Source organism: Fukomys damarensis, unplaced genomic scaffold, assembly GCF_012274545.1.
Source record: "Fukomys damarensis isolate Sample0158 unplaced genomic scaffold, DMR_v1.0_HiC HiC_scaffold_16, whole genome shotgun sequence".
Lineage (NCBI taxonomy): Eukaryota > Metazoa > Chordata > Mammalia > Rodentia > Bathyergidae > Fukomys > Fukomys damarensis.
Window position 1 is genome coordinate 121,827,534 of NW_022900928.1, and position 25,156 is coordinate 121,852,689.

At 40.5% G+C, this 25,156-nt stretch overlaps 1 protein-coding gene across 2 annotated transcripts in view; it reads right to left on the reverse strand.

Annotated features, from left to right (window-relative positions):
- Positions 1 to 25,156, reverse strand: part of Pax3 (paired box 3) — a 93,302-nt gene that overhangs the window by 9,300 nt on the left and 58,846 nt on the right. For both annotated transcript variants that reach the window (XM_010611803.2, XM_010611802.2), the window contains exons 6-8: positions 19,816 to 20,021; positions 11,467 to 11,632; positions 10,466 to 10,680 (exon numbers count right to left, since the gene is read on the reverse strand). In XM_010611803.2, the coding sequence (XP_010610105.1) occupies positions 10,466 to 10,680; positions 11,467 to 11,632; positions 19,816 to 20,021 (587 nt within the window). The remainder of the gene's footprint in view (positions 1 to 10,465; positions 10,681 to 11,466; positions 11,633 to 19,815; positions 20,022 to 25,156) is intronic.

The following is a 25,156-nucleotide window of genomic DNA, read 5'->3' on the forward strand; positions in this document are numbered from 1 at the left end:
CTCCAGTGAATAAGATGAATGAGGACGTACAGAAATGTTTTTATGAGCCTGCTTCTCCATGGGATGGGTACTGTCCAATAGTATTCACTGTATTTTAATCACACCTCGTAAAGATACAAAAGAAGACTTACAGCACAACTTTGGAAAGTGGCAAGAATGATGGGATATGGTAGGTTCAAAGGAAGGGAAGGATTCGAGGGAAATTAATGGCAATGTTTTCTTATACTTATAAATTTTTTAAAAATTTAAACATGCAGTGTATATTTGGATCACACCTTGTATTTCCTTTCCAAAATGGAGGGCAGATATTCCAAACAATTAAAAGAATAAAACAGTTGCTCCAATCAATAACAACAAAAAATTCTCTTCTTACTTCCAGACCAAGTGTGATCTAGACACATGTTTCTGTAGCTGCCTAATGTCGCTGTCATAAGGCTCCATCTCCAAGTGCCCAAGAACTATAAAAGAAATGCTTTTCTACCCTTTTCTTTATGTAAAGGAAGGCATATCCTAAAGACAAAGAACCAACTGAAAAGACGAATGCTTTGGGATGCTGCTGTGAAGTAGGTGTCAAGAAATGAATTTCTAGGCCGGGGATTTAGCTCAGTGGTTCTGCTGCCTGCCTCGCAAGCACAAGGACCTAAGTTCGATCCCCGGTACCAAAAAAAAAAAAGAAATGAATTTCTAAACCAGGCATGGTGGAGCACGCCTGTAATCCCAACACTTGGGAGGCTAAGGCAGGAGGATTGCTGTGAGTTCAAGATCAGCCTGGACTACATAATGAGTTCCAGGTCAGTCTCAATTACATAGTGAGACCCACAGTTTGTCTCAAACAAAAAAAGAGAACTTCTAGTATCCAGATCAGGTAGAGTACAGCCTTGCCAAAGTCTAAGTGTAACATACATTTTAGGAAATGCTTTCTGGTCCGTTTCTCAGGCTATTCAGTAAGGTGAAATAAGCATTCACTTAAGATACACAGAACATGCTACAACTCTACCACTGTAAGACAGCTGAGAGTGCAGCCTTGCAGGAACCGGAAGCTTCCACAGAACTAAGCTATAATGCTATCCAGCTTATTTGCTTTCATACCAATTCTAGGAGCACCTTACCAGTAACAATGTTGTGTTCCCTTTTCTGAACTCCCAGAAATTTTCTGGTGTTTCCGATAGTAAATTGGGCAGAACCAATGTCACCTGTGGTACAGAGCGCTTCATGCAGGCTGACAACTCACAGGGCCCCAGCGAAGTCACTGACATAGTTCTTTGGTCTACAGCAATTAAGTTGGCCCTCATAGTCCTTAACAAAGTAAGATCTTTGTAATTGGCTAATTAAAAGATTGTGCCCAAATTGTTCACCCAAAATTATCCAGTTAGCTTGGCAATTAATTTCCAAAGTCTTCCTATTGTACAGATTGTTGTTTTCTGTTGTTTGTTGGGTTTTTTGGGGGGAGTGTTGAGTTACTATGTAGCCCCAGGTGGTCTTGAACACACAGCGACCCTCTTGCCTCAGCCTCCCGAGAGCTGGGATTACAGGTGTGAGCCACCACACCCAGCTCAGGTTGTTGTTTGTTTGTTTGTTTGTTTGTTTGTTTTACTGGTGAAACAGAAGCTTCACCAGGCCTCAGCATCCCCTGCCCTTGAGTTTAAGTATCGTACTTGTGGTTCATTTAGTATCTTGTATTAACAATGATGGAAAGTATGGGTTTTTTTGCTTTTGTTTTCTGCTTCATTGTTGATTTGTTTTTGTGGTGTAGGAACCTGGGACCTTTGCACTGGGTTACATTGCTAACTTTTTTAAAATTTTGACACAGGATCTCACTGTGTTACTAAGTTGCCCAGGCTAACCCTAAACTCACAGAGCTCCTCCTGCCTTAGCCTCCCAGCATGGTGGAACTACAGGCCTACACCACCACACCTGGCTACAGTATGGTTTTGAAAATACATTAATGTCAATACTAGATTTCAATAAATCAAAGCAAGAACGAGAAAAGAGAAATAATAGGTGAACCCTCTCCCTTCCCTGCTCTTAGCCACATGTAATGAAAGATGATTGACCAACCATTTGATTTCCCAAATGAAACAACAGTATTTTAGAATAAAAAAGAAAAGGTATTGCTTTAAACAAGGCTCGCCTCCTTCATTATCCATTCGGTGCTCAGGATTGGTGGCACAACCATCTCACAGCTAAGAACTATTCCCTTCAATACAGAAATACTATGAGTCTACAAAGTGCACTCTTTTATGAGAAGGTAAAATAAGTCAGATCAGAAAGACAAATTTCACAGACTCATTTCTATATGGAAGCTAAAAGTCAATCTCAAAGAAACAGTATTAGCAGATGCGAAGGATACAGGGGAGGAAGGGACAAAAATGGGACAGTTAATGGGTGCAGGTGTGCAGTCGGGTTGGCAGAATAACTTTCAATGCTCTAGTTAAGTAGGATGACTATGGCTGATAATTAATTGAATATTTCTAAATAGCTAGTAAAGAGAATTTTTTTGAATGTGCCCAACACAAAGAAATAATCTATCTGAGGTGTTGGATACACCAATTAACTTGATCTAATTCTTATACATTGTACACATGTATTGTAATGTCACACTAGACCCCATAAAGATGTACAATTACTATGCATCGATGATAAAGAAAAATATATTTTAATACTACACTGCCTCAAAAGGCCTCCATTTGTCATCTCTTTGGCTGATAAGCAGGGACAACTGGATTGCTAATCTCAAAAACTCTTGGGACTGGGATTTAGCTCAGTGGTGGTGCTGCTGCCTGCCTCATAAGTGCAAGGTCCCAAGTTTGATCCCTGGTTCCAAAAAACAAACAAACAAAACAACAAAAAAACCTCTCATTTACTGACCTCAAGCTAAATGTCAAGAATAATTTTTTTAAATTTTACACTCTACTTTGAAAAATATACACCTCTGATAAAATTCAGACTGTTTTGCAGAGATAGATTCTTTATGGGAAAAAGACAAAAACAAAACACAGTACACAACTAATAACTGAGTCAAGTCTTCTGTGTACACAGTACAAAGCACACATTCAGCTTCCAATTCTACAAATATGCAAGTATTCAGATTTCTGTAGATATTATCATTTCATAAGAGCAGTATAAATTAAAAGCTTTACATTGAATTCCGAGCATATAAAGGGTTGATTCAGACCATTTCCGTTCCATTAGAAACTAGCACAGCTTTTCTGCATATTACTCATTACAAAGAAAAACTTTTCTTTTTCCAGTAGCCTAGTTATAAGCTAAGCAATCGCACTCAATTTCGTTTTCTCCTCAATGGCTAGAGGAGTTCAAATGGACCTAAGCATCACGGGGCCATTACATATGATTTGTCCAATATTCAGAAGAACATGGCTGACAGACTTTCCATTTAAACAGCTTGGCAGGCACAAACATATTAATTCAGCAAGAAAAGAGTTCTTGTGGCTCACTGAGCGGCAAGATAGAAGACATAGTCATTGGCTGCTGCTTCTTCCCTTTCTGTAAAAAGGGCCAAGCTATTGTTACTCTCAGAATTCTCCAAATCTAGCTAACTCAACTCCATGGCTACAGCCGATACAAACTAAGGATTTCCTCATATTCTTGAAGGGTGGCAACCAGAGCCTGCAGAGCAAAACCAAAGGCACCAGGTCTGTTACAGCCTCCACACATTCAACAAATGGATTAGTACTAACATTTTCGCCACAGAGCAGAACTTCTCAAAAACATAACATGGCAGACTGGAAAAACGCAAATGGCCCGTGGTTCTCCAGTTATCCCTGGAATAGGCTCATTTGTGATCATAAACATCCTCTAGCCTTTGTAAACATGAGACTTCTCAAGCCCCAGTAATGAGCTCATGAGCTGCTTTAGAAAGGAAACGGAAGATGTCCCAGCTCTTGGGAGGCTTCAGAATGTCTCTCTGCCCTGGTTTTGTTTGACACCCAACAAATCTCTTTAATTAAAATCACTCTTCTTCCTTCCACAGTTGAATTTCTGGAAAATGTTAATGGAATGAAGTGCCTCCACTGGGAAATGGATTGGTGGCAGGCCACCTGCTTGTCTGGTTCTTCACAATGGTAAAGCTAGGCTGAGGGCACAGAACTTGTAACCTATGTGTCAAATGAAAACAAAAAAAAAAAATGCTGATCGGCAAGACATGGCTTCTGAATGTGCCCAAAAATGTCCAGAAAAACTGCTCTCTTGAAATAGGAGCTGGCTGTACCACAAAGGTAAACCTTTCTGCTTTTACCTGAATCAACAGCATAAGAGAAAAGCAAAGAATTTCACGCATAGTGAAAAAGATTTTCACTGAAACAGATGAGAAAGAAAAGCCCCACTGCAATCATTTTTAGTAGTCCATTTTTAATGACTATCTCCATCCACTTAGCAAGTTGGTCCTTCCTTACATCTTCAGTGAATGAACAACCAACATCTTGCCTCGCAGCTGAAGAATTTCCGATCATTGTTAACACTGGAGCCCAAAAACTGACAAGCAAAATCAAAAGCAGTCTTGAGTTTTTCGTACACATATTAACACTTAAATACTTCTCCCTAATAAGTTTCAGGATTAACAAATGTTTGTCAAAAGAAACTGTGCTGAGCAATTGAAATCTAATTTGAAATGGAACCACGATAGTCTAATACATATATGCATGAAATGGAGGCTCTGCCTAACAGGCATAGCTGACACCAAATATGCAATTTACATACATTACACACTAATAATCTCCATTTTAATATTATTCTTTACAAGCAACTGGATAGGGAGTGGAGTTAAAGGTTTCCTTTTGTAAAATGTGAATAAGAACAGAAGTTGATCCTGGCACCTGATACCATTAACTGCAGTCCCGCTAGAGTAAAGATCTATCTGTTCTTTCTGGCTCTGTTTCAGAGCTGGTGCCTTAGCACTACGAGCCTGTGATGAGCCAACCAGACGTAGACGCATGATCAATAAACTTGATGAGATCTGCAGACCTACTCTTTGTTCCCGAGTGCTGAGCAAACATTCAAGCATGTTCAAGGCTGGCACACAAATCTTAATGAGAATTTTCCTTCTTTCCTCAGTAGCTCACCCATGAAACAGGACAGGTGTACTGGTTATTCAATTACCTCTTCACCCCAAACCTGGACAAAATTAGAAATGAGGCTTCTGAGCACAGCTCTTTCTATGGGGATTTATTAATAACAGTTAAATATTCTCTATAACAAAACCTTTTTTTTTTGTAATGCAAGCCTATTTTCTTATTTTATCATTGGTCTCACTCTTACACCAGAAGCTAATACCTGTCCATCTGCTCTAAACACAAAATGTGTTCATAATAATCCAGACTTACACCAAATGTATTTTTAAGTATCGCTGAATTGAGAGATACTCAAAATTTATGAGCTCTGAGGTTGCAAACAGGACTTCCTCTTTTTAAGAAGAAAAAGACTTAAGATGAACATAGGAAGGGCTTGGAAAGCTTCTTGGATATCAAATGGCTCCGTAGGAAAAAAAATGCCAATGATATAAGAGTAAATGAATCAAAACCATATGGGTCAAATTTTCCCTAAAATACACAGTTTGAAAAATTAAGGAGGAAAAGTGCTTGGCAAAAATGTGTTTTAGGTTTTACCAAACCCAAAACATTTGAAGAATCATTTGCAATGGTTGATGAACCCTAAATGCAGCCAAGTTGGCCCACTTTTGTACACTGAAGAACAATAGAAATGCTTCCCAGAAACCACGCAACCCACTGATACTGTATTTCACTCAAGAAATCATTAGAAGCTGTCACCCTGACACTGAGGGGTTTATAGCAGTGGGGTGGAGGTGAGGTGTGAAGTGATATAGGTTTGTTAATTGGCCTTATTTTGGGGGGTTGTCTATGTGTGTTTTGGGGGTGGGGTGCAGCAAGGGTAATATTTCTTGCAGAGGAAAGTTAATTAGAAGAATATGATCCAAATGTTAATTAACCTCATGTCTTGAGCATATGGTAGTATTTCTGTGCACTCCACGCTCCAATTCAGCATTCCTTGTCCCCTGCACGTGTACCAAGGTGCTGGGAACTTATTCACTGGGGACACAGAGGAAGTAAATGCTCTGTATTTCCCCAAGTTCTGCATGGCCCCACACCAAGCAAACACAACCTTTCAGAAAAGGCTGGCAGATGGGACCAAACAGAATCCTCACTAGAAGGAGTGGAAGGCTTTTCTCGCAGGATGCTCTGCCCTTTTTCCTATGTCCCATCTCCTAGAAGGGTTATGAAGTCCAGACAGCTCTTCAGAAAAAGAAGCAAAGTTTGAGGTATTTAGTCCATCATCCTAGCATCCTTCACGGAGAAGCTCTCTTCAAGCTCCCTGGCAGCTCTAGTCTGTGACAGAATGTGACACCCAGCTCCATGCGTGAAGCTATTCCACCAGGCTCGTCAGAAAATCAGATTGGAAAATCAGGTCAGACTGCAAGGCCAGAGCCCCTGGAAAACTGTTGGGATATTCTGCCTCCTCTGGAAGAGACCAGCAACTGGAATGTGTAACTTGTGTGATGGAGGAATAAGTAACAATTGGAAGACAGATCTGCCTCTTACCCTGCCAGAAACTCCCTCTGCCACTATTATGGTTGTATTACCTTGGCCTCAGTTTCCCGGTTAGTGAAATGGAAATAATCCCCAGGTAGAATTGTTGAGTTACTTAGAGCAGCAAAAGCTGCCAGCAGCTAAGTAACGCACAGACCCTTTCAGCCACTCAAGAAAGGATACAACCAAAGTTTCTAAAGGAATTTTTTTGATATTCTGGGATTTAGATTGGAATGAATATGCATCAGCCCACTGCTCTGCTACCTGATCATCTGGACAGGTGCAACTCCCCGAGACCTGCACCCCATGAAGCAGGGACTTTCCCTGTACAAAGGCTCAAGGGCTCCAAAGCACCATTGGGCAAATGACTGATTTTTTTTTTAAACTTTAGAAGAATCTTTGCTTGAGAAAACATATATATCAGAGACACCAAACAAAAACCAACTATCTCTCAGGCATAGCATACAGAGAAATGATTTGCCTGTCTTTATGGTCTCTATTAATCCTTTGACAAAAAAAAAAAATACTAGAAAGACCATTCTACAATGTTTCAGTCTCATTTTAGCTCATAATTTCCAAGTCTGAATGGTCAAAATTACATAAATTTCAATGACACCAGTGAAAACATTAGGTAAAATGTTCATACACATTTTAGTATGTCATGTACACTTACTGAAGAGACCTACAATAAATAGATCACAAATGACTAAGAAACTTTATATTCACTTCAGTTTAACTTAATAGGTAGAGAAGGCCGGTGATGGTGGTGGAAAGGCGGAAAAAACAGCAAGATACAAAATTATATACATTATTATCTCAATTACATCTTTGTCTTATTTTGACAAAATCCAGAATATCCTCATGGAGCTACATTTTTGAACTCTGAGACAGGGTCTTGTCAAGTCGCTAAATTGTTCAGACTGGGCTCAAACTTGTGATCCCCCTGCCTCAGTTTCCCAGAGTGCTACAATTATAGGAATGTTCTACCACACCAGGCTTTATTATGCTTTAAGTTTTAAAGCTCAAAAAGAGCCAGAAAGAAATATGCAAGAATATTAATAGTATTTCCTTGAGATAATTTTTTTCTACTCTAAAGGAACTTTTAAATTGTTTTTCCATTTTTTGCAGTAAAAATGCAGTGCTTTCATTATTAGGAGATGTTACTGGGTTTAGCAAAGAGAGTACACAATAACCTGAAGTTCAAAGTTTAAAAAACTAGTCTGCACTGTTATTTTAAAATATGATGAAAACCGTCTCCCCTGTTTAGCCATGAAGCCTATTTCCTCTTCACTCAATCATGTGGTATAACGGAGATCCTAGACCAGTAGCCACGAAATTTAGATTCCAGGCCCAATGCCCTCCCTATTCATCCTACAGCTGACAGCGGGTCACAGTCTCTCTGGGCCTCAGCTGAACCTTCTGCATTGTGGCTGACCAGACAGAGGAGGAACAGTTAAAACAGTAGGTGGAGAGGAAGAAGAGAAATGACAGTCACAGCATCAGCCCCCACTGTTAGAGTTATGTAGTCCCATATGTTAATCAGCAGTTCTCCATAATACGCATTAACTAAGGAAGCTCCACCCCTTTTCTTTAGTTAGCAGGTAAACAAAGTCATTAGATATAAACTCTCTTTGCCTCAAATTTTTCTTTATTTTTCATAAGGCCAGCCAACCCAAACTAGCATAAACATCTCATGTCTAACCAGAGGCATCCTTAAGAAAGGATTCGGAGAAATCTGAGTTCGAATCCCAATTTTTCTACACCATTATTTCATAAATGTTTGGCAAGATAAAGATCATTCTCTTGTTCTCTACTTTTGCCTGAGTAAACAGGGAGAGATTTCATATTACTTATCTCTTTTTCTAACTCATCAAGAAGATACAAGATGGGATCCTGGGGGTGGTTTGAGGCCAAAATATATGATAGAAACACAACATGTCCTGGATATTTGCACAGTGAATGAGTAAGGGATTGATAGAATATGTAAAAAATACAGCAAAACATATTGGGGTATTTTCCATCACTCCATGTTGAGATGATTCCCACCCTATACCCAACCCAAATTCATCACCAGTCTTCAAGCCCAAGGTTAACCATTGGACTTCCAAGCTGTAGCAATTCCACTTATGTGATGTCCACATAACACGGTGTGATACAATTATCACTACATACCAAGTAATGCGAGAAACTAGCAGTTTCACTATAGAATACAGATTTGTGTTCTTTTCCTTGTGACTGAATGAAATAAGATGCTGGAAAAGCGTGGACAGAACCCAGCATCTCATTTTATAGAAGTGCCTAGGGTTGGAGTTTATTTCTATGAAAACTTTCAACCAAATCATATTCATAAAAATGCTTTTCTATGTCCCCAAACTACTAAGGTTAAAAAAGTCACAGATAGCTACTTTTGACATTCTTTCAAAACTGTGGTAGAAGCTTTTATGCAGTGCATTTGGGCTTTTCAAAGATGACTCTGCTAGTATAACTCACAATTGTCCTGCAAAATCATACTTAAATATGTCACTACTTAGAAATCAAATGCATTAAAGTCCTGTAGGAAACACTGTCGACTGTTTTCATGTTGTTCTTTGTCAGCTCAGGTTTAAAGACACCTCCTACTTTAAAAAAAAATTTTTTTAATGCCAGGATGTGCTATCGGAATCTATGAAACTTAATTACATTTACTGTTATAAAAAAGGATTTATGAACTTTTGCCTGTAGGCAGAAATGTTTATTTCATTGCCTTTGCTATCCATTCTTTTCAACTCCAATGGCTTTGAACTCTTCAGCTGCTCAGAGTTATCACAGTTGCGCAGAGCTCAAGAGCCCTACTCCCAAGAATCACACCCCAAGTTGAAGAAAAAGAAGGAGGCAAAGATATATGAGTCGTTATTTTGGCCACCCTTTGTGCCATTAAAATCTCATTTTCTGCCTATTAGAATGCCCTCTTGGTGCTTCGGCAGTGGTGATAGTCAGTGATTAGTGTGTAATTGAGTATAATTGTCTTTTCACTTTTCATTTGTGTCATTCTGAGCTTCTCTCTGTTTTTCTAACCACCAGGAGGAAGAGGGAGGTGGGGGGGGAAGATAAAGCTGTTAAAACTCTCACTCTCAGCCCTGAAGAGATTCTCGATTGCAATTATAGATTGCTACCCCTTTGCGACATTTCTCCAAATTTAGTGGGCAGCTATTCTCACCACCTGGGCCAACTGCTCTCTAATAAAATCAAGCGATCTGTATTTAAACAACTGCTAATAATGTCAACCTCAGACAGATGCCACATGTAAGAAATTTAACCATCTTTTTGACATGCAATTATCAAGGCAATTTATTAATCTGATCTCCCAAGAAAAGCTCATAGTCCAATGCAAATTAGAAAAACAATTACAACATTCAAATATTTATATATTTCCAAAGAGCAGTAATTCTCCCAATTTGTGCATTTATAACTTGTGTGTTTCAGAGTGCTGTAGTGATCAGCTGGGTCTCTCTCCACATCCTTTGTTTTCTCCTTCTCAGAAGGTACTTTTGCTCAAAAACCTGTCAACTCAACAAATACCATTTGAAACAAGAAACAGAATGAAAGCCACCATGTTTGTGGGTTCTTAACCAAAACTTAGAGCTGGGCATAGAGAAGACACGTGAAAATGCCTCAGCAAGCAAGTATAAACACAAAGTCTCACTGATTACCTTGAAAGTTATTTGAATTTGAAGTCTAAACTACAACTTTTGCTGCAGCCAGTAGGAAGGGTAGAGAGAAAGGAAACTAGAAAACTAAAATCATGTGGCTTGTATAAAGAATACATTATGGTTTAAATTTGGCAATTCATTATACTACTGCCTCAGGGAATTGACTATTTGGTTCTGGTATACAGCAAATCGTCTGTCTAGAAACACGGGACTGACCTGAGGTGAAAGGCCATTGCCAATGGCGGGGTTCATGGGGTTGGAGGGCCCCGACGGAGGCACAAAGCTGTCTGTATAGCTGGAAAATCCATGCCTGGTGCTGGGGAGGCAGTAGGCAGAGCTGCTGTCCGGATTTGAAGGAATAGTGCCTTGGTGTACGGTGCTTGGAGGAAGTGGCTGAGGCCTGTGAACGGTGCTGCTGGGATCCGACACAGCTGCAACAAAATAGACTGTCAACCAGCAAGTTCCTCTGTGGGCCAGCAAAGCAAGTTCAGTGCCAAAGTTCCTGAGTCACCACGCCACCCGCAGTACGCATTGGTGAGATGGAATGGTGATTCAACTGCATTCGTAGCGTGTGCACACTCCCCCAGAATGTGAATACAGAAATCACATTCACAATGCTAACAGTGAGCACTCTCCATCAATGCGACAATTAGCCAATATATGTGTGAGTCTCAAACGTCTCATCAAATGCACTTTTGCAGTGCCTACATATTAATGCAGTAGCAGTTCCAAATGCCTGAAATGCTATCTTTCATGATCCAAAATAATTGACTCTTGCAATTTAACGATATCCCCACTCACCTCGGAGTGCTAAGAAACAGTGATTTATCAAAGCTTTCCTTCTCCATGTTACTACTGCGGTTAGGTAACCACCACAGAACTTCGGTTAATTACAAACCGGTGTACAAATGTAGCAGTAAATTTTTAACGAAAGAAAAGCAAACCTCGTGTTTATTTAGGAAGGTTGTTTTGTTTTAAAATACCGAAATGGTATTATATTTCAACGCCGTTTATCTAGAGAAATTCAGATACGTCACGGAATAAACCGTGTCTCTGAAATGTGACAGGAAACGTTTCGGACAACCTGAGATGTCAAATAATCGACAAACAAACAGTATCAATGTCAACAATGGAGAAAGAATTCACTGTATAAAATGTTCGCCAGAGAAAGCGACTGGAAGTTACAGTTTAATCTCTGTGACTCTTCTTCTTTATACCTTGTGGAATAGACGTGGGCTGGTACGAGGTCTCCGACAGCTGGTATGTTGGCAGGGTCGGCATGGCAGTGGGAGGGAAACCCCCCGGAATGAGATGGTTGAAAGCCATGAGTTGATTGGCCCCAGCTTGTTTCCTCCATCTTGCACGGCGGTTGCTAAACCAGACCTATGGATTTAATTTAAAATTTGAGGATTTCACTGATGAAATAATAGTACATTCTTAATGAATTTTTCATGCTAAAACAGATTAAAGGCCCCTTACTGACAGGGTGAGTAGATGCAAGAGCCCCCCGCCTTTGGTTTTGGGGAGCACTGTCAGGTTGAAAGGAGAGTTGAATGGCAGGGGTCAGTACAGGGGCATCAAGGACCTTTCTGAGCCTGCAGCAGCCCCCATGAATTTCATGATGACCTCAAGCAGAGATCACTGAGCAGGATTGAGAATAACGACAGCAACCCACTACTACCACCAGCACCCACTCACCTGCACCAGCTTCAGTCTTCTAAAGAATACCCATGAGCCTCTTTGACTCCCACTTGCCACAAGTCCTAAATTTGGCCTTACCTGTTCTTTATACCAAGCACTATGTTTTATATTTTTATCATCCTGTCTCTGTGTTTCTTAGTCTTTGTGAGCATAGCTCCTAGAGAGTCAAAGGGACGGAAGGATAAATAAATGGAGCCACGTTACCATGTTTTTCACCATGTGAGACACTATCCTGATCTCAATGGAAATAAAAGAAGGATCTGAACCTAAAGTGCAGGTGATGATTAGCTCAAAACAAAAAAGGATTTCTACCAATTAATATGTTCTAATTTTTATATCAAGAGTTACTGAAACTTGACTTTAACGCGTTGTGCTTAGGGATCGAAGGGACAGAAGAGGAGTAAGGTGGGACACTGAATTCATAAGATTCCAAACTTGACCTCATGGAGCTCTCAAAGGATTCAAGGAAACCAGAACAATTACTTAGAGGAAGAAGCTCTGTGTTTGGAAGTGCAGAGAATCAGGAAAACTTTCAAGCAGAGGGCAAGTTTCAGCTCATTTAAAGTTTGGACATGATTTCAATGCGAGATCACTCCAGAATGAGGTCACGGTATAGAGTAGAAAGGCTGGACCACCCCAAGAAAAAATGAACACTGATGTCTTCATAGGACATTGCTAACACACAGCATAATTATAATTTTTACATCATGCAATTTTAACAAGTGAAAGTTTTACCATTTTTGAAGTAAGAAACCCAAGATAGCAAATATTTTTACACAGGCATCTGCTCAAAGTTCGAACACTCATCCCAACATCTGTCTGAACAGTGTTTTGTCCTCTCCAGCTACTGTTTCAAGGTATTCATTAAGGGAAGTGGGTTGAACTTCCTCAACATATTAGCATTTAATAGCCGTTATGTTTCCAGTAGGAAGAGAAGGTAAGTCAATCACTTCTCAGCCTTTTGGCTAAGATCAAGTGGGGAAGGTGAGTCAATGTTTTCTCGTGTTGATACATAACTGAATTAAGAGTGTTATTTCATAAATTGCCACCCGGGGTAACAGGTCACCCCACAGTGCTCATTGTCAGGTCTGCATTAATTCTGTTTTCTCACTGCAAGTCTGAGTGTCTGTTACAGTTTTTAGGTGCATTATTGAAAGAAAGCCATTTCTTACTAAGGAAAAGTTTGTAACAAACTGTGTCAGGCTAAGGAGGCTGAGGCTGGGAAATCAGGGTCATATTCATGCTGTCCCACCCACTGCGGTCATAACATTGTACCACCAAACCTCAAGATTGAAGAGGCACTGGGCTGGAGATTTAGCTCAGTGGTGCCACCGCCTTGCATAGCAAGCGCAAGGTCCCGAGTTTGATCCCCTGTACTTAAAGAAAAGAAAAAGGAAAAAGAAAAAAGAGTGAAGAGGCACTCCCAGCTCACATGAAGTGATCCCTCATACTTTTCTAGATCAACTACACCCAGTGCATCTCCAGCTTTACGCACTAGGCTATAAGGAGAATGGAACCCCCAAGAGTTGAGATATAACTTCACTCATGCATACTTACTGTCCACTGCTGCAGGGGTGAGACCCACTGTGAAGAGTTCAGAAACCTACACTTCCCTTGTATCAGAGCATGCAGCCCAGCTGCCCGTGCCAACTTCCCCTATAACCTCTGGATAAGTAACCAGGTCTGATCTACCCAAGGGGTGGCTCTGCCCAGTCTCCCCATCAATCTCAACCTATTATTGATTGAAGGTTCCTTCTAACTACACCCTAACCCAAATTTTAAAAGCCAAATTGTCACTGCCCAAATTATATAAAAGAAGGAGCATCATAACTTTCCACAAATTCCTTCAAAAGATGAAATCCAAACAGACTAGACATTAAAGGCTTTTGGAGGTTGCTGCCATTTTTTCCAAACCAATAATAAAAGAATATCAAAAGTACTGAGTAAATCCACTAAGAGATGTATTTTTTAAATTCTTATGTTTATGGTATAATACCTGTTATATCTATTATAAAAAGATGAAGACAAATCAATGAAAATCAGGCCAGGTGTGGCAGTGTACACTTCTAATACCAGCACTCAGGAGGCTGAGGCAGGAGGATCACCATGAGTTCAAGGGCTACCTGAACTACACAGTGAGTTCCAGGCTGGTCTGAGCTACATGGCAAGACCTTGTCTTGAAAAAAAAAAAAAAAAAAAAAAAAAAAAAAGAGGCAAATCTTTATTTAGGAACAAAATCTTCAGCAGAAGATTTAAGAGCTTCCCAAAGGAAAGAATGTAAATGTTTAAATTTAGTCTAAACAAATCCAGAGGGCTAGTCCTGTGAGAAGCGGGGCTTAATTAGGACTGGCCTGCTTGTCTCCGGCTATCAAACCCAAATTTTTAATCATTTACCAATGCCAGCCTTCTGCATTCTCTAAAACTAGCTGGGCTGCCAAAAGAACCATGAAAGGAAAAATATACTAACATTGAAAACTGGGAAGTAGCCCATGCCCTCATTGCACTTTGAAACTCAAGAAAAAAGTATCTTCATTTTTTAGTAAGGAAAAAATGCTCCTGAAATCACATTCATTGTAATTCCTAAGTGGACCAAATACTGATACTACTGGAAAGTTGTTATTACCATCTATTTATCTGAAAAGATAATTGATACTTGATACTCAGAAGCTAAATAACTCAGTATTGAATCACTAATCCTGCATAGACAATCAATGGATAAATTACTGAACAGCACATATGAGTGAGTGCAAAAGAATGAATAAGTTCACCTCAAATAGATGGTGGGTATTGAAGACTCAAATCCAGTACCAGAAATTTCTCCTCATTTTGGAAAGAACAGCAATAACAACAGAAACAGAATGTCCTTGATAACGCTCTGGGAGAGAATAGGAATTTTTCACCGATGTTTCTGTTTTCCAGTAAGGCAAACACAAGTCGTACAAAATCAGCTACGTACCCGTGCAGTGTAGTTCTGAGATCTCTAACCCAGTGTAATTTTCTTCTCCCCACAGTACATCGTAATGGCCCTACATATGACTTAGAGTGGGGAAGAAGGGAGGGCGGAGGCACGCACTGCTTGGTCACCTGTTACACACCACTAGTTAGCTATGGTGCGGTATCACCGTCCACCAAGACACATTCAAAACAACTGTTTACTTCATGCCATAAGCAGCAGCCTGCCTCGTCATCATCTCCCCGCTTGACTTCACTTATATGTCTCCCTAATGAGTCCAGCCATAAAACTATCACCATGCCTTTTGAAAAATAATAATACTCCACGGGTTTCGGCACTATTGCAATGTTCTATAATTTTTTGAGGCAATACTTAAATTAGTTGAAAGAGCTCCATAACATCATGATAACTGGGAAAAACAAAGTCAGTGAATTACAGAAGAAAAATAACAGTTTAATAAATTTCCCTCTTCATGGGTAAAGTCATTGATTCAGGTTCTAAACAATACAAGCTGGGAAAAATTTAGGACTCTTCATAGTACAGATACAGGAATACTTTTTCTTTCAAATGGCTCTGATTTCTATGCCCTCACTTGCTAGTTCTGTGACCTTGAACTATCCACTTAACATTTGAAGAGCTTCTGTTTTCTTCTCTGCTCAGTGGAGAACAGATATATGTAAATTACTACACAAAAGTTGTAACAACTTAAAAATGCAATAGAATCAAAGCACTTAAAACTTAGGAGCTATGTGTTAAATAGATATTAGCTATTAGGTCAAAATTTCCACATTGACGCTTGTCTCTGAAAAAGCTAAGAATTAATGGATTGCTTTTTTCCCCCCTCTGTGTTCTATAGCCAATGCCTCTGTGCCAATGGGCCCATCGGAAAGTGCTCCAAAATAGCTCAGATAATTGAAAGCCAGTTGGACTTGAATGGAGCTTAGGTCAAATTTGCTTCCGAGTTTCGTGGATTAGTGCTAATTGTCCAGTGGTGTGAGCCTAATTTTGCCCATCAATAAATCACTGCCTCGCATTTTTGGTGTTGCCCTCAAAGGCAATCTAACTTACATTATTCCAGATGGCTTGTTTCAAAGCCATGCTCTTTGAAAAAAAAATGGAGAGAGAATGAAATACTTAATCCTTAGAAACAGAATTTACAACCAGATTATCAATTGCTTGATATCAACACTCAACTTGGTGATGTCTAATGGTGCAACGTGATGCTTTCTAACTAAGTTGGGGAGAAGCTGCTGGTTCCTCCAGACTGTCTCACTCTTTCCCATCTCCTTTCCCTCCCCATGCCAAACTCTCCTCTGCCCTCCAATCTCTACTGCTACCCAGCTTTGCCTGCTGTGTGGAGAGCAGACCTCCAGGGACCGTGGACACAGCAAAAGCACCCACAACAGCATTTGACACCTCAGGAACAAGCTCCCGTGGAGAACTTCATTGTGGAGTTCAGAATATTCCACACCTATCCTAACTTATGGACTATGCAGATCTGGTAAAAGGCTTTAAATCACTATCGGCTTCCCTGAGAATCCCAAATTATTGATGCAAATGGGCCCTGCAAGAACATGCATCCTATTACTTTTTAATCTGCACATGGAAGATGGTATCTGAGAGTATGCGGAAAGTTGGGGACACTTCCATCTAGTTAACCCCTATCCCCCCACAAACCCTGTGTATAAATCTACTAAAGTCCATCCGAGATTACCCTGGTGATCCATTCACCCAGACTGAGATCATTTGATCTAACCCCATAGTTTTAAAATTTCAAAACACAAAAGCCTGAAGCCCAGTGGGGTGAAGTGACTTGCTTAAAATACACTTCCAGCAAGCTAGAACCAAAACCCATGTATTCCAACTCCTTTAAATTCTCTCTCCGCAAGCAGCTTCTGCCCCTGTCTTCTACTCTTTCATTGGTAAGATACTTGCTGGCTTCATGGAATTCTTAGGTGAGATGGTTATTAAGACTTTTGTACATCATACATGTAATTCTGTCCTAAAAAAAAAAAAAAACTGTAATGTTTGTCACCGCTTGCATTGAAAAGCTAGCTCAGTGACTTCAGTAAAAAGACTTCTTTGCCATTGTGCCTCCTCGTGTGCTAATGATCTTTGGTGCACAACAGCTCTTAGATTTTATACTTAGATTTAGCCAGGAAAAATACAAAACAGCTACTATCAAATGAGTTTTTATGACATGCTGACAAAGGCCTAAGTTATTATAGCTTTTGTCTCATCTCTATCCAGAAGAGATCTAGAAATAACTTTTCCTCAGGAGGAAAAATAATGGAATGTAGATATGGCTTGGAGTTTGGGGGGGCTTAGGGTTGGGCTTTCTCAGGTGCCCCAAATTAAACTAACTCATACTCTCTGGCTGTCACTCAAAGTGCACGCTGACTTAGCTACTGCTTTTGCAGACCCTTCTAGACACGAAAGGATTTTCTTCTGGCATTTTAATCAGTGATTCACTACTCCCTTCTTTTTCCCTGCTGGGTTAAGTAAAAGATCCATATGCTGGGTGTTCCAGGGAATTTGTTAGGCTGTAGATCATAGCCCGGTGCCAGACATGATGTGTCTCAAGGGAACTAACGAGGCCATAAGGAATGTGAGGAGTCACCGGGTTAAAGCCACATTAAGACAGCTGTTACGTTAATGAGGGCCCTGCTTTGGAGAGGAGGTCACTGTATGGAAAAGTATGAGCTGCTCTTTATTGATTTGATCCCATGTCCTCTGAAAGTTAATGGGCCATTATTATTATCCTCTGACATTCATTTGGCCAGACTACTGTACAGCTACATGGGTTAGAAATTCATTCAGCACCCCATCCTGGTTTTCAACAAAAGCAGGAATCAGGTAGAGCAACTCTGAATGCCCTTCCGCTTTGGTCATCTTCACCCCCTCAGCTCTTCAAAATACAAATTTGTTTATTCACACAGAGTTCTGAACTAATAATCTTTCTTAAGAATAGACCCAGCAAGTGGATTTGCCCTGTCATGTGGTGGGAACTCACCACACATTTAAACCAGGTAATCCTAGAACTATAATAAAAATCAAAATAAGACATATATATATATATATATATACACATATATACATATATATGTGTATATATATAATATACACACAGCAGTGTTATAATTATTATTATTATATGAAGATATAGAAGTATTGAATTTCTCTGCCAACTTCACTGGGATACAGAGTAAACTCAGTGTAATCCACAGTGAATGGAGATTACTTCCATACTTTTCACTGGGATGGAGCATCCTGCCTCCCAATGAAATGGGTAGAAGAACTCAACAGCTCTAAATGTAAGTCACCAGCCCCACAAGACCTCTTGTTGCTGTGGCTCCTTCATTCACCTCTCCATCCACCGCTGGCTTACACAGCCAGCTGCACACATCCCACTTCTGAGTCCCTCCCTCTGTGGCCCCTTCCTTACCAACCCCACCGCCACTACATACTTTGTGCCATGCCCTGCATTGCCTTCACATCAAAGATGAGCTCACCAGCCTGCACCCCAGGCCCTCTGTAAGATGTCCTCAGCTTGGCTACCCAACCACATGTCTTCTACCACCCTACCACTCCTCGCACTATGCAAACTGGACTGGAAAGAGAATGTAAAACCATCTTCTGTGTAGCTCAGGTGCTTCCATCAACTCCATGTGTGCAGAATTCCCTATCACTAATATGCTTTCCTCACTCTATGCTCAACAGAAATGGTATCTAGCCTAAAGCTCTATTTGCTCCAAGACCTCTTCTTTTCCTTTTCTCCACTCACACTGCAGTTTTTCCCTCTCTTTTGGAACCTATGACAGATGCTGTGTTCTAAAGTCCCTGTATGGTCACTTCATTGCCCATGTTAGACTGTAGCTCCTGGAGAGAACTGTGTTAGCTCCTCTCCACACTCCTTGACTTTCCTGGCACTGTGATGATCATCTGGACAGCCAAATAGAATAATCCCTCTACCTAGACTCTGCAGCCTGGAAGAGGTTATTTCTGTAAAATGCCATGATTGGAGAGATAATGGATTGTATATGTGCCGATCAATCTTGGTACCATGTAAACTGAGAAGCTCACTGCCAAGATGCCAGCCTGACTTTGACTGTGAAATCCAAGTAGCTAAGAGAAACATACCACATGTCCTGATGAGGTAACTTAATTCCTGGGACAATGAGGCGTTCCCAGACACTTTAACTCTTTTATAATCTATAAAATCAATGCAAGAGGAAAAGTTCACCTTTGACAATGAAAACATTATTCTACATCGATAGGAGCATATTACATCTATGTAGACCCTTCCAGAAGGCTCAGAGCACTTGTAAGAGTTCAAAAGATAATTCAACATGATCTTAAAATAATGTAATTCCTTGAAATACTTCCAGACTATAGATTCCTTAAAGGGAAGGACTTTGCCTTATGCACCTTTTCCTAATGGAAAGGCACAAGTGGTGAAGTGTGTGGGGCCCAATTATCTCTGTATTAGGCACGCGGCTGTGTAACCTCGGGTATTTAACTTAAGATTCCGTTTCTTCATTTATAAATCGAGGATGGTAAAGCATCAACTCGGGGTTACAGGGACTCAGTGAGTTAATTTGTGTAAGGGATTTAAAGTGGTCCCTGCCACAGGATAACCACTCAAAATGTGTTTGTTATTAGCCAGACATCACCCTGAAGTCTGTGAAGTGCTCGTTGAACAATAAGGAAATGACAAGCCAGTGTGGATAACCTGAACTCTCGAGCATCCTAAAAGAGAGGATCAGATTCTCTTAAATCTAAAACTGCGCATCCACCTCGACATCCATTCCTAACACACTTCTTTTCTTGGATTAACATACGTTTGGGAGGAGAGTGTGCTGCTGTTTCCTCTCTGGATTTAAGTGAGCTGTGGACGGCTGGACGTCCGTACCTGCACTCTCGCCTCGGTGAGCTTCGCCCTCTGGGCCAGCTCCTCCCTGGTATAAATGTCAGGGTAATGGGTTCGCTCGAAAGCGCGCTCCAGCTCTTCAAGCTGCTCGGCTGTGAAGGTGGTCCGGCTCCGGCGCTGTTTCCTCTTCAGCGGCAAATCCGGTTCAGAGTCAATGTCCGAGCCTTCATCGGACTGGGGCGCTGAGGCTACAGGCACGAGCAGAAGAAAGACATGATAAAACACGATGGGAAGAGCAAATCTGACCAAGCCACAGTGATCGAAATCTGCAGGTTCTGTCGCGATGTCGTCCCAAGGACACCAGACCCTTCCGTGCACTAGGTTATTGAATGATATTTACTATGTTCCCTTATCCCATCTCTCTGCTCCCCAGGCAAAAATAATTGTCTGGCTCTCTATCGTTCTGCGGTCATAGGAAACGGCCAGGTTTACTTCCACAGCCTTGCACTTGGCAACTTAGTAAGCACTTCACTGGTGTCTAACGAAGAAACCACACTTAATTTGGTTGCTGGTAAATTTCCACCAGCCTTGTCATTGAGAATTCTGCTGGCAAATGCGATTTCTTTAAAAATATTCCAAAATCAACTTAATACCTAAAAACCAATAAAAGCAAACGATTGCAGGACTATGTGTTTACAGATTCCACTACTTTTATTTGAAAATCATGTTCCAAAGTAGTCTCATAAGCAGATATGGGGAAATGCTGTCAAGTGAATTTATACTGTATTAATGTAAATCTGAATAACTGATCTAAAAAGAAGGTGATATTGTCTATGAACTGTCCCTAGCTGAAGTTCAGAGTCTGGATCCCTGCAGAATGGGCAGGTAGCATCTGAGGTGCTCAGTGCAAAAAGAAAATGTGAGGTCCCTGTTCAAAACATCATTACAGCCGGGGATTTAGCTCAGTGGCACTGCACCTGCCTCGCAAGTGCAAGGTCCTGTATTTGATCCCCGGTACTGGAATAAGAAAAAAAATAACAATTACAAATGCCAAAACAGCAACAGCAGAGCACAAGGCCCTCCTTGGCATGGGGTCCCAAGTGACAGCATGGCCCCAGTGCCCCACAAAGTCCACCTCACTTCAGCCCCTCCCCACAATGCTTGCATTTATTTACCTGTGCGCATATAAGGAAAGGGATTTCAAATTTTAATGTGCAGGCGTCCAGAAAAAAAAAAAACAACTAGGAACTAGGGGATCAGATAAAATTTGCCTTACTGTACATTACTGAGTCTTCTCCATAGAACATGGTCTGAATCCTATAGGAAGAAGACGCTGCGATAAAAGATAGCAAAGTGTGAGGGGTAAGCAGTGCCATTTCCAGGCCAGGATTTGATGAGGCAGGAAAGAGCAGCATTTTCCCATTTCTGCTGGGGTTACATTTGGGCTCCCACAGTAAAATGGGTTGTGACTTTAATAGAGCACCTGTGGCCCACAGAACATTCAGGGGTTTGAGGCCACATCAGAGCAGGGCCCTGAGCAGGAGAGCAGATTGCTCCAGGCACTGGGGCAGGAGGCAGAGACCTGTTCCAGGGCCACTGGGGACAGGACCTCAAACCAGAAGAAGAGCCACAGCAGCCTTGCTCCCAAGGACAGCCAAATGTCCTCGGAAAACTCTCCAATGAATTGGGGGATTCTCCAAAGAGACTGAGATGTGCTGTTTGCAAACATGAACAATGAACCAGAAAATTGCATGTTATTTATGTCGATGTCAAGGCAAATCATTGGCACCCTCGGGGTGGTCAGATCTGGGCAGGCACAAGTGGCACTTGAAGCCAAGTAAGAGTGTAGAATGTGTTACAATGTCCTACACATGTAATTTCTTAAGTTCCGATCTAAATCTGCCATGCAGAAATCTAAAATTTCATTCTATTTCACTGTAAATTATAAGTAGCCCAAAAAGGTACATATCCAAAATGAAATCGTAAATATGATCCTAAATTTTCTAATATTTTAATGTATTCTATACACAGTGTGAAATGAAGAGGCAAGAGAGTGTATCAGTAATGCAGTTTATATGAAAAATTAAAGTGAATGGAACTGAAAACAAATACTAGTGCATAAAAACAAAAGAAGTACAATGCACTGAAGTCTATGCGTCAAAAGTTCCCGATACAAATTACACACACATATATTTGATAAAGGTGAACTAAACTAAACGAGCAGTAATCTGCACATAATTGTGGAGTTGTGATTTTCAAGCTTGGGGAGAGCTAGAATCACCCGAGTTTCGGTACAACACAGACTGCTGACTGCCCTTCCTCAGTTTCAGACCTGGCCTGGGCCCCTTGAATTTACATTTCTAATGCACTTGCTGATGACTGATGCTGATCCTGCCTGTTCTAAACACACTTGCAGAGAGCCAGGGATTGAGCTCAGTGGTTCCACCTGCTTCACAAGTGCAAGGACCTGAGTCCAATTCCTGGTACCAAAACAATAAAAAATAAGCACACTTGCAGAACCATCTCCAGTATTCCAACTGAACTCTTTCCCTTATCAAATTTTCCTAGAATATAAAATACTTCCTACCCCAATTTATCAAAAAAGTCACTTCTACCTATGTATTTTTAAATTGTAAGTAACACTCCCTAAGAAGCAAATCACGTATTGCCCTAAGAAAATAATGCATTTCCACAAAATGTTTTCCTTCCAGACCTCCAGTTTCTGTCGCTCTGACTTTTGTTTCCAGGATGAACTCAGGTGAAAAATTCAATGGTTTGGGATTGCCCCAAAATGCCCTTTGCCTACAGGAACCCTAAATCTTGCACATTCTCTGACTGTGACCCCCATTAGGATAAGAGTATTTGGAAATTTTCATGTTTCCTTTGGGAGTCTCTGGGGTTATTAAATTCTCCCAAGTAAATATGATGTGCCATGCGCTGTCAGATCAATTAATCAAAATCATCTCTGGTTTTCCAAAGAAAAAGACCGGTTAGGTTTACAAGCACCAGCGAGAATTAATCCTGAGGGTCAAGACCACTGTGTTTCACCTTAACAATCCACATCCCCAGAAGACGAGCTCTGTTATGCCTCTTTCATTGCTGGGACCCTTGGAACACAGTAGGTGCTCACTGTGTGCACACTGAGTGGATAGAAGTGTAGGATGAAACTCCAGTTTCGCTCTAACACTGATTTCTCTGACACTATTGTACATCTGTGGACTGAGAAGTCTGCTCCTGCAAGTCTTCCAGCATTTATTTAGATGAATTTTGGGACACTGATGCTCAAAAAGTATTGGGAAAGTTTCTTATGAAATTATATACCTGCATTTCCAGTGGTAATAACTAGCAACATTTTTTTCAAAGAGATGGGGCAAGTGTGTGTTTTTTAAGATGAAGAACTACCACAAACTAGCAATTATGAAGACACAACATTTTTAAGAGTTCAGTAGGACAGCCTTCACCACCACAAATAAAATTTGCTAACAAATTTACAAATCGCTACTTTCAGTTCTAGACCATTTATCCAAAAGCTACGGAAAACTTATATCTAACTAGCAAAACCTCCATGCAGCATCATTTCAAAAGACATTGAGGAAAAAACTGGCCCGATTTTTGTACTGAAAAATTATTTGAAGCAACTGATCATTCTTGGCAATATGAAGCCACAATCTTACAAGTAAATTCTAACCCTTCCCCATGTGTAAACCCCAAAAGGATGTGGGCTTCAAAATATGTGAAGTCAGCAACCCGGAGATAATTTACTAGCAAGGAAAAAACTAGCTCTTTCTAAAGATGAAAATGCTACTACTATTCCTTATATCACAATAACATTCCTCGTTCATGTAGAATGTAATTCACAATAATTACCTGAATTTGAATAATTCATTTCTCAACAAGAACAAATCTAAAACTTAAATCTCACTTTTAACTACATACAGAGAACATGCTGCTATTATGTATTTTATATTCTCAGTTTTACTCAAGCTACTAGAACAGATTAGACAATAGATCCTAAACAGTACGTGAAAGTAAAAACAAGCCTTTCTTCCAGTAGTTTAATAGAAAGAAATGATATACATTTTTGTACAGAGTATCTACTGCTGTAGCTTGGAAGCCCACCACAGTGATGCCAACTAAATGAGTTAACAAACTGCTACAGTATAGAAACTAGACTCAATACAATCTCTTTGGACTCTTACTGTTGTACACCCTTAGTACCACAGGGAGATTTTCAATTACATTTAAGTTGCACAGTTGTATTTCTCAATACCCTCACAAACAAAAACGTGCTTCATTATTCATTAGATACAGATATTGTTCCCAAATTTTGAAATTGCAGAGTAGCTCCCACAAGAAAATATACATCAAGGCTGGGGATTTAGCTCAGGGGCACCATGCCTGCCTCACAAGTGCAAAGTCCTGAGTTTGATCCCTGGTACCAAAATAAATAAATAAAATAAAAAACCTTTAAAAAAAAAAAAAGAAAATGTACATCAATTCATAGTGCACAGCCTTGTAAATGGAAACTTTGTTGCCTTAAATTGCAAAACAGCTCACAGATTTTATTCCAATTTATGGCTATGTGATTTTGAAAGTTTGAACTCTTAGGATCAGAACCCCTTCGCAAGCCATTGTCTGACAGATTCAGTTCTCAGAGTCACAGATGGCCAGGGAACAAACCTGTCCAGGAGGATGACTTTTCTCCATTCCCTGGGGAACTGCGCCACAGCCCTTTTAAGTACTTACCCACTGCGCAACACAGGAAACTGAGGTTCTGAGAATAAACAGGCCACACAGCTAAGGAAGGTAGAGTTAATCCAGGCCTACGATTTCAAAGAACATTCTCTCCCTCTCCTCTAGACTAGAGTATCTAAAAAAGTGTTGGTTCTTTTCACACACACACACACACACACACACACACACACACACACACACACACACACACACTCACACACACGCACACACGCTGTCCTTTTAAACAGCAACAGGGGAAATGACCCAAAATAGTAACTCAAATGTCAGTCATTTCATTGATAGCCACTATTGGTAACATTTCTCTCAATTTTTCAAAGACTGCCCAGAATCATAAGTAATTTACAGAAACAGGACACTTGGACCAATACTGTACATCAAATCAAAATATGTTTCCAAAGGAACTCAATTCACTTGGACAAAAATTTATTGAACCTTATAAATGTATTGAAATTTGCTCTGGTTTTTATACTTTTTTTGGGGGGGTACCAGGGATCAAACTCAGGACCTTGCACCTGTGAGGCAGGCAACAGCACCGCTGAGCTAAATCTCCAGCTCTGTTCTGGTTTTTAAACACTGATAAAACAAAACAAAACAAAAAGGAATTAATTTGGCCCAAGTATGGCATGAG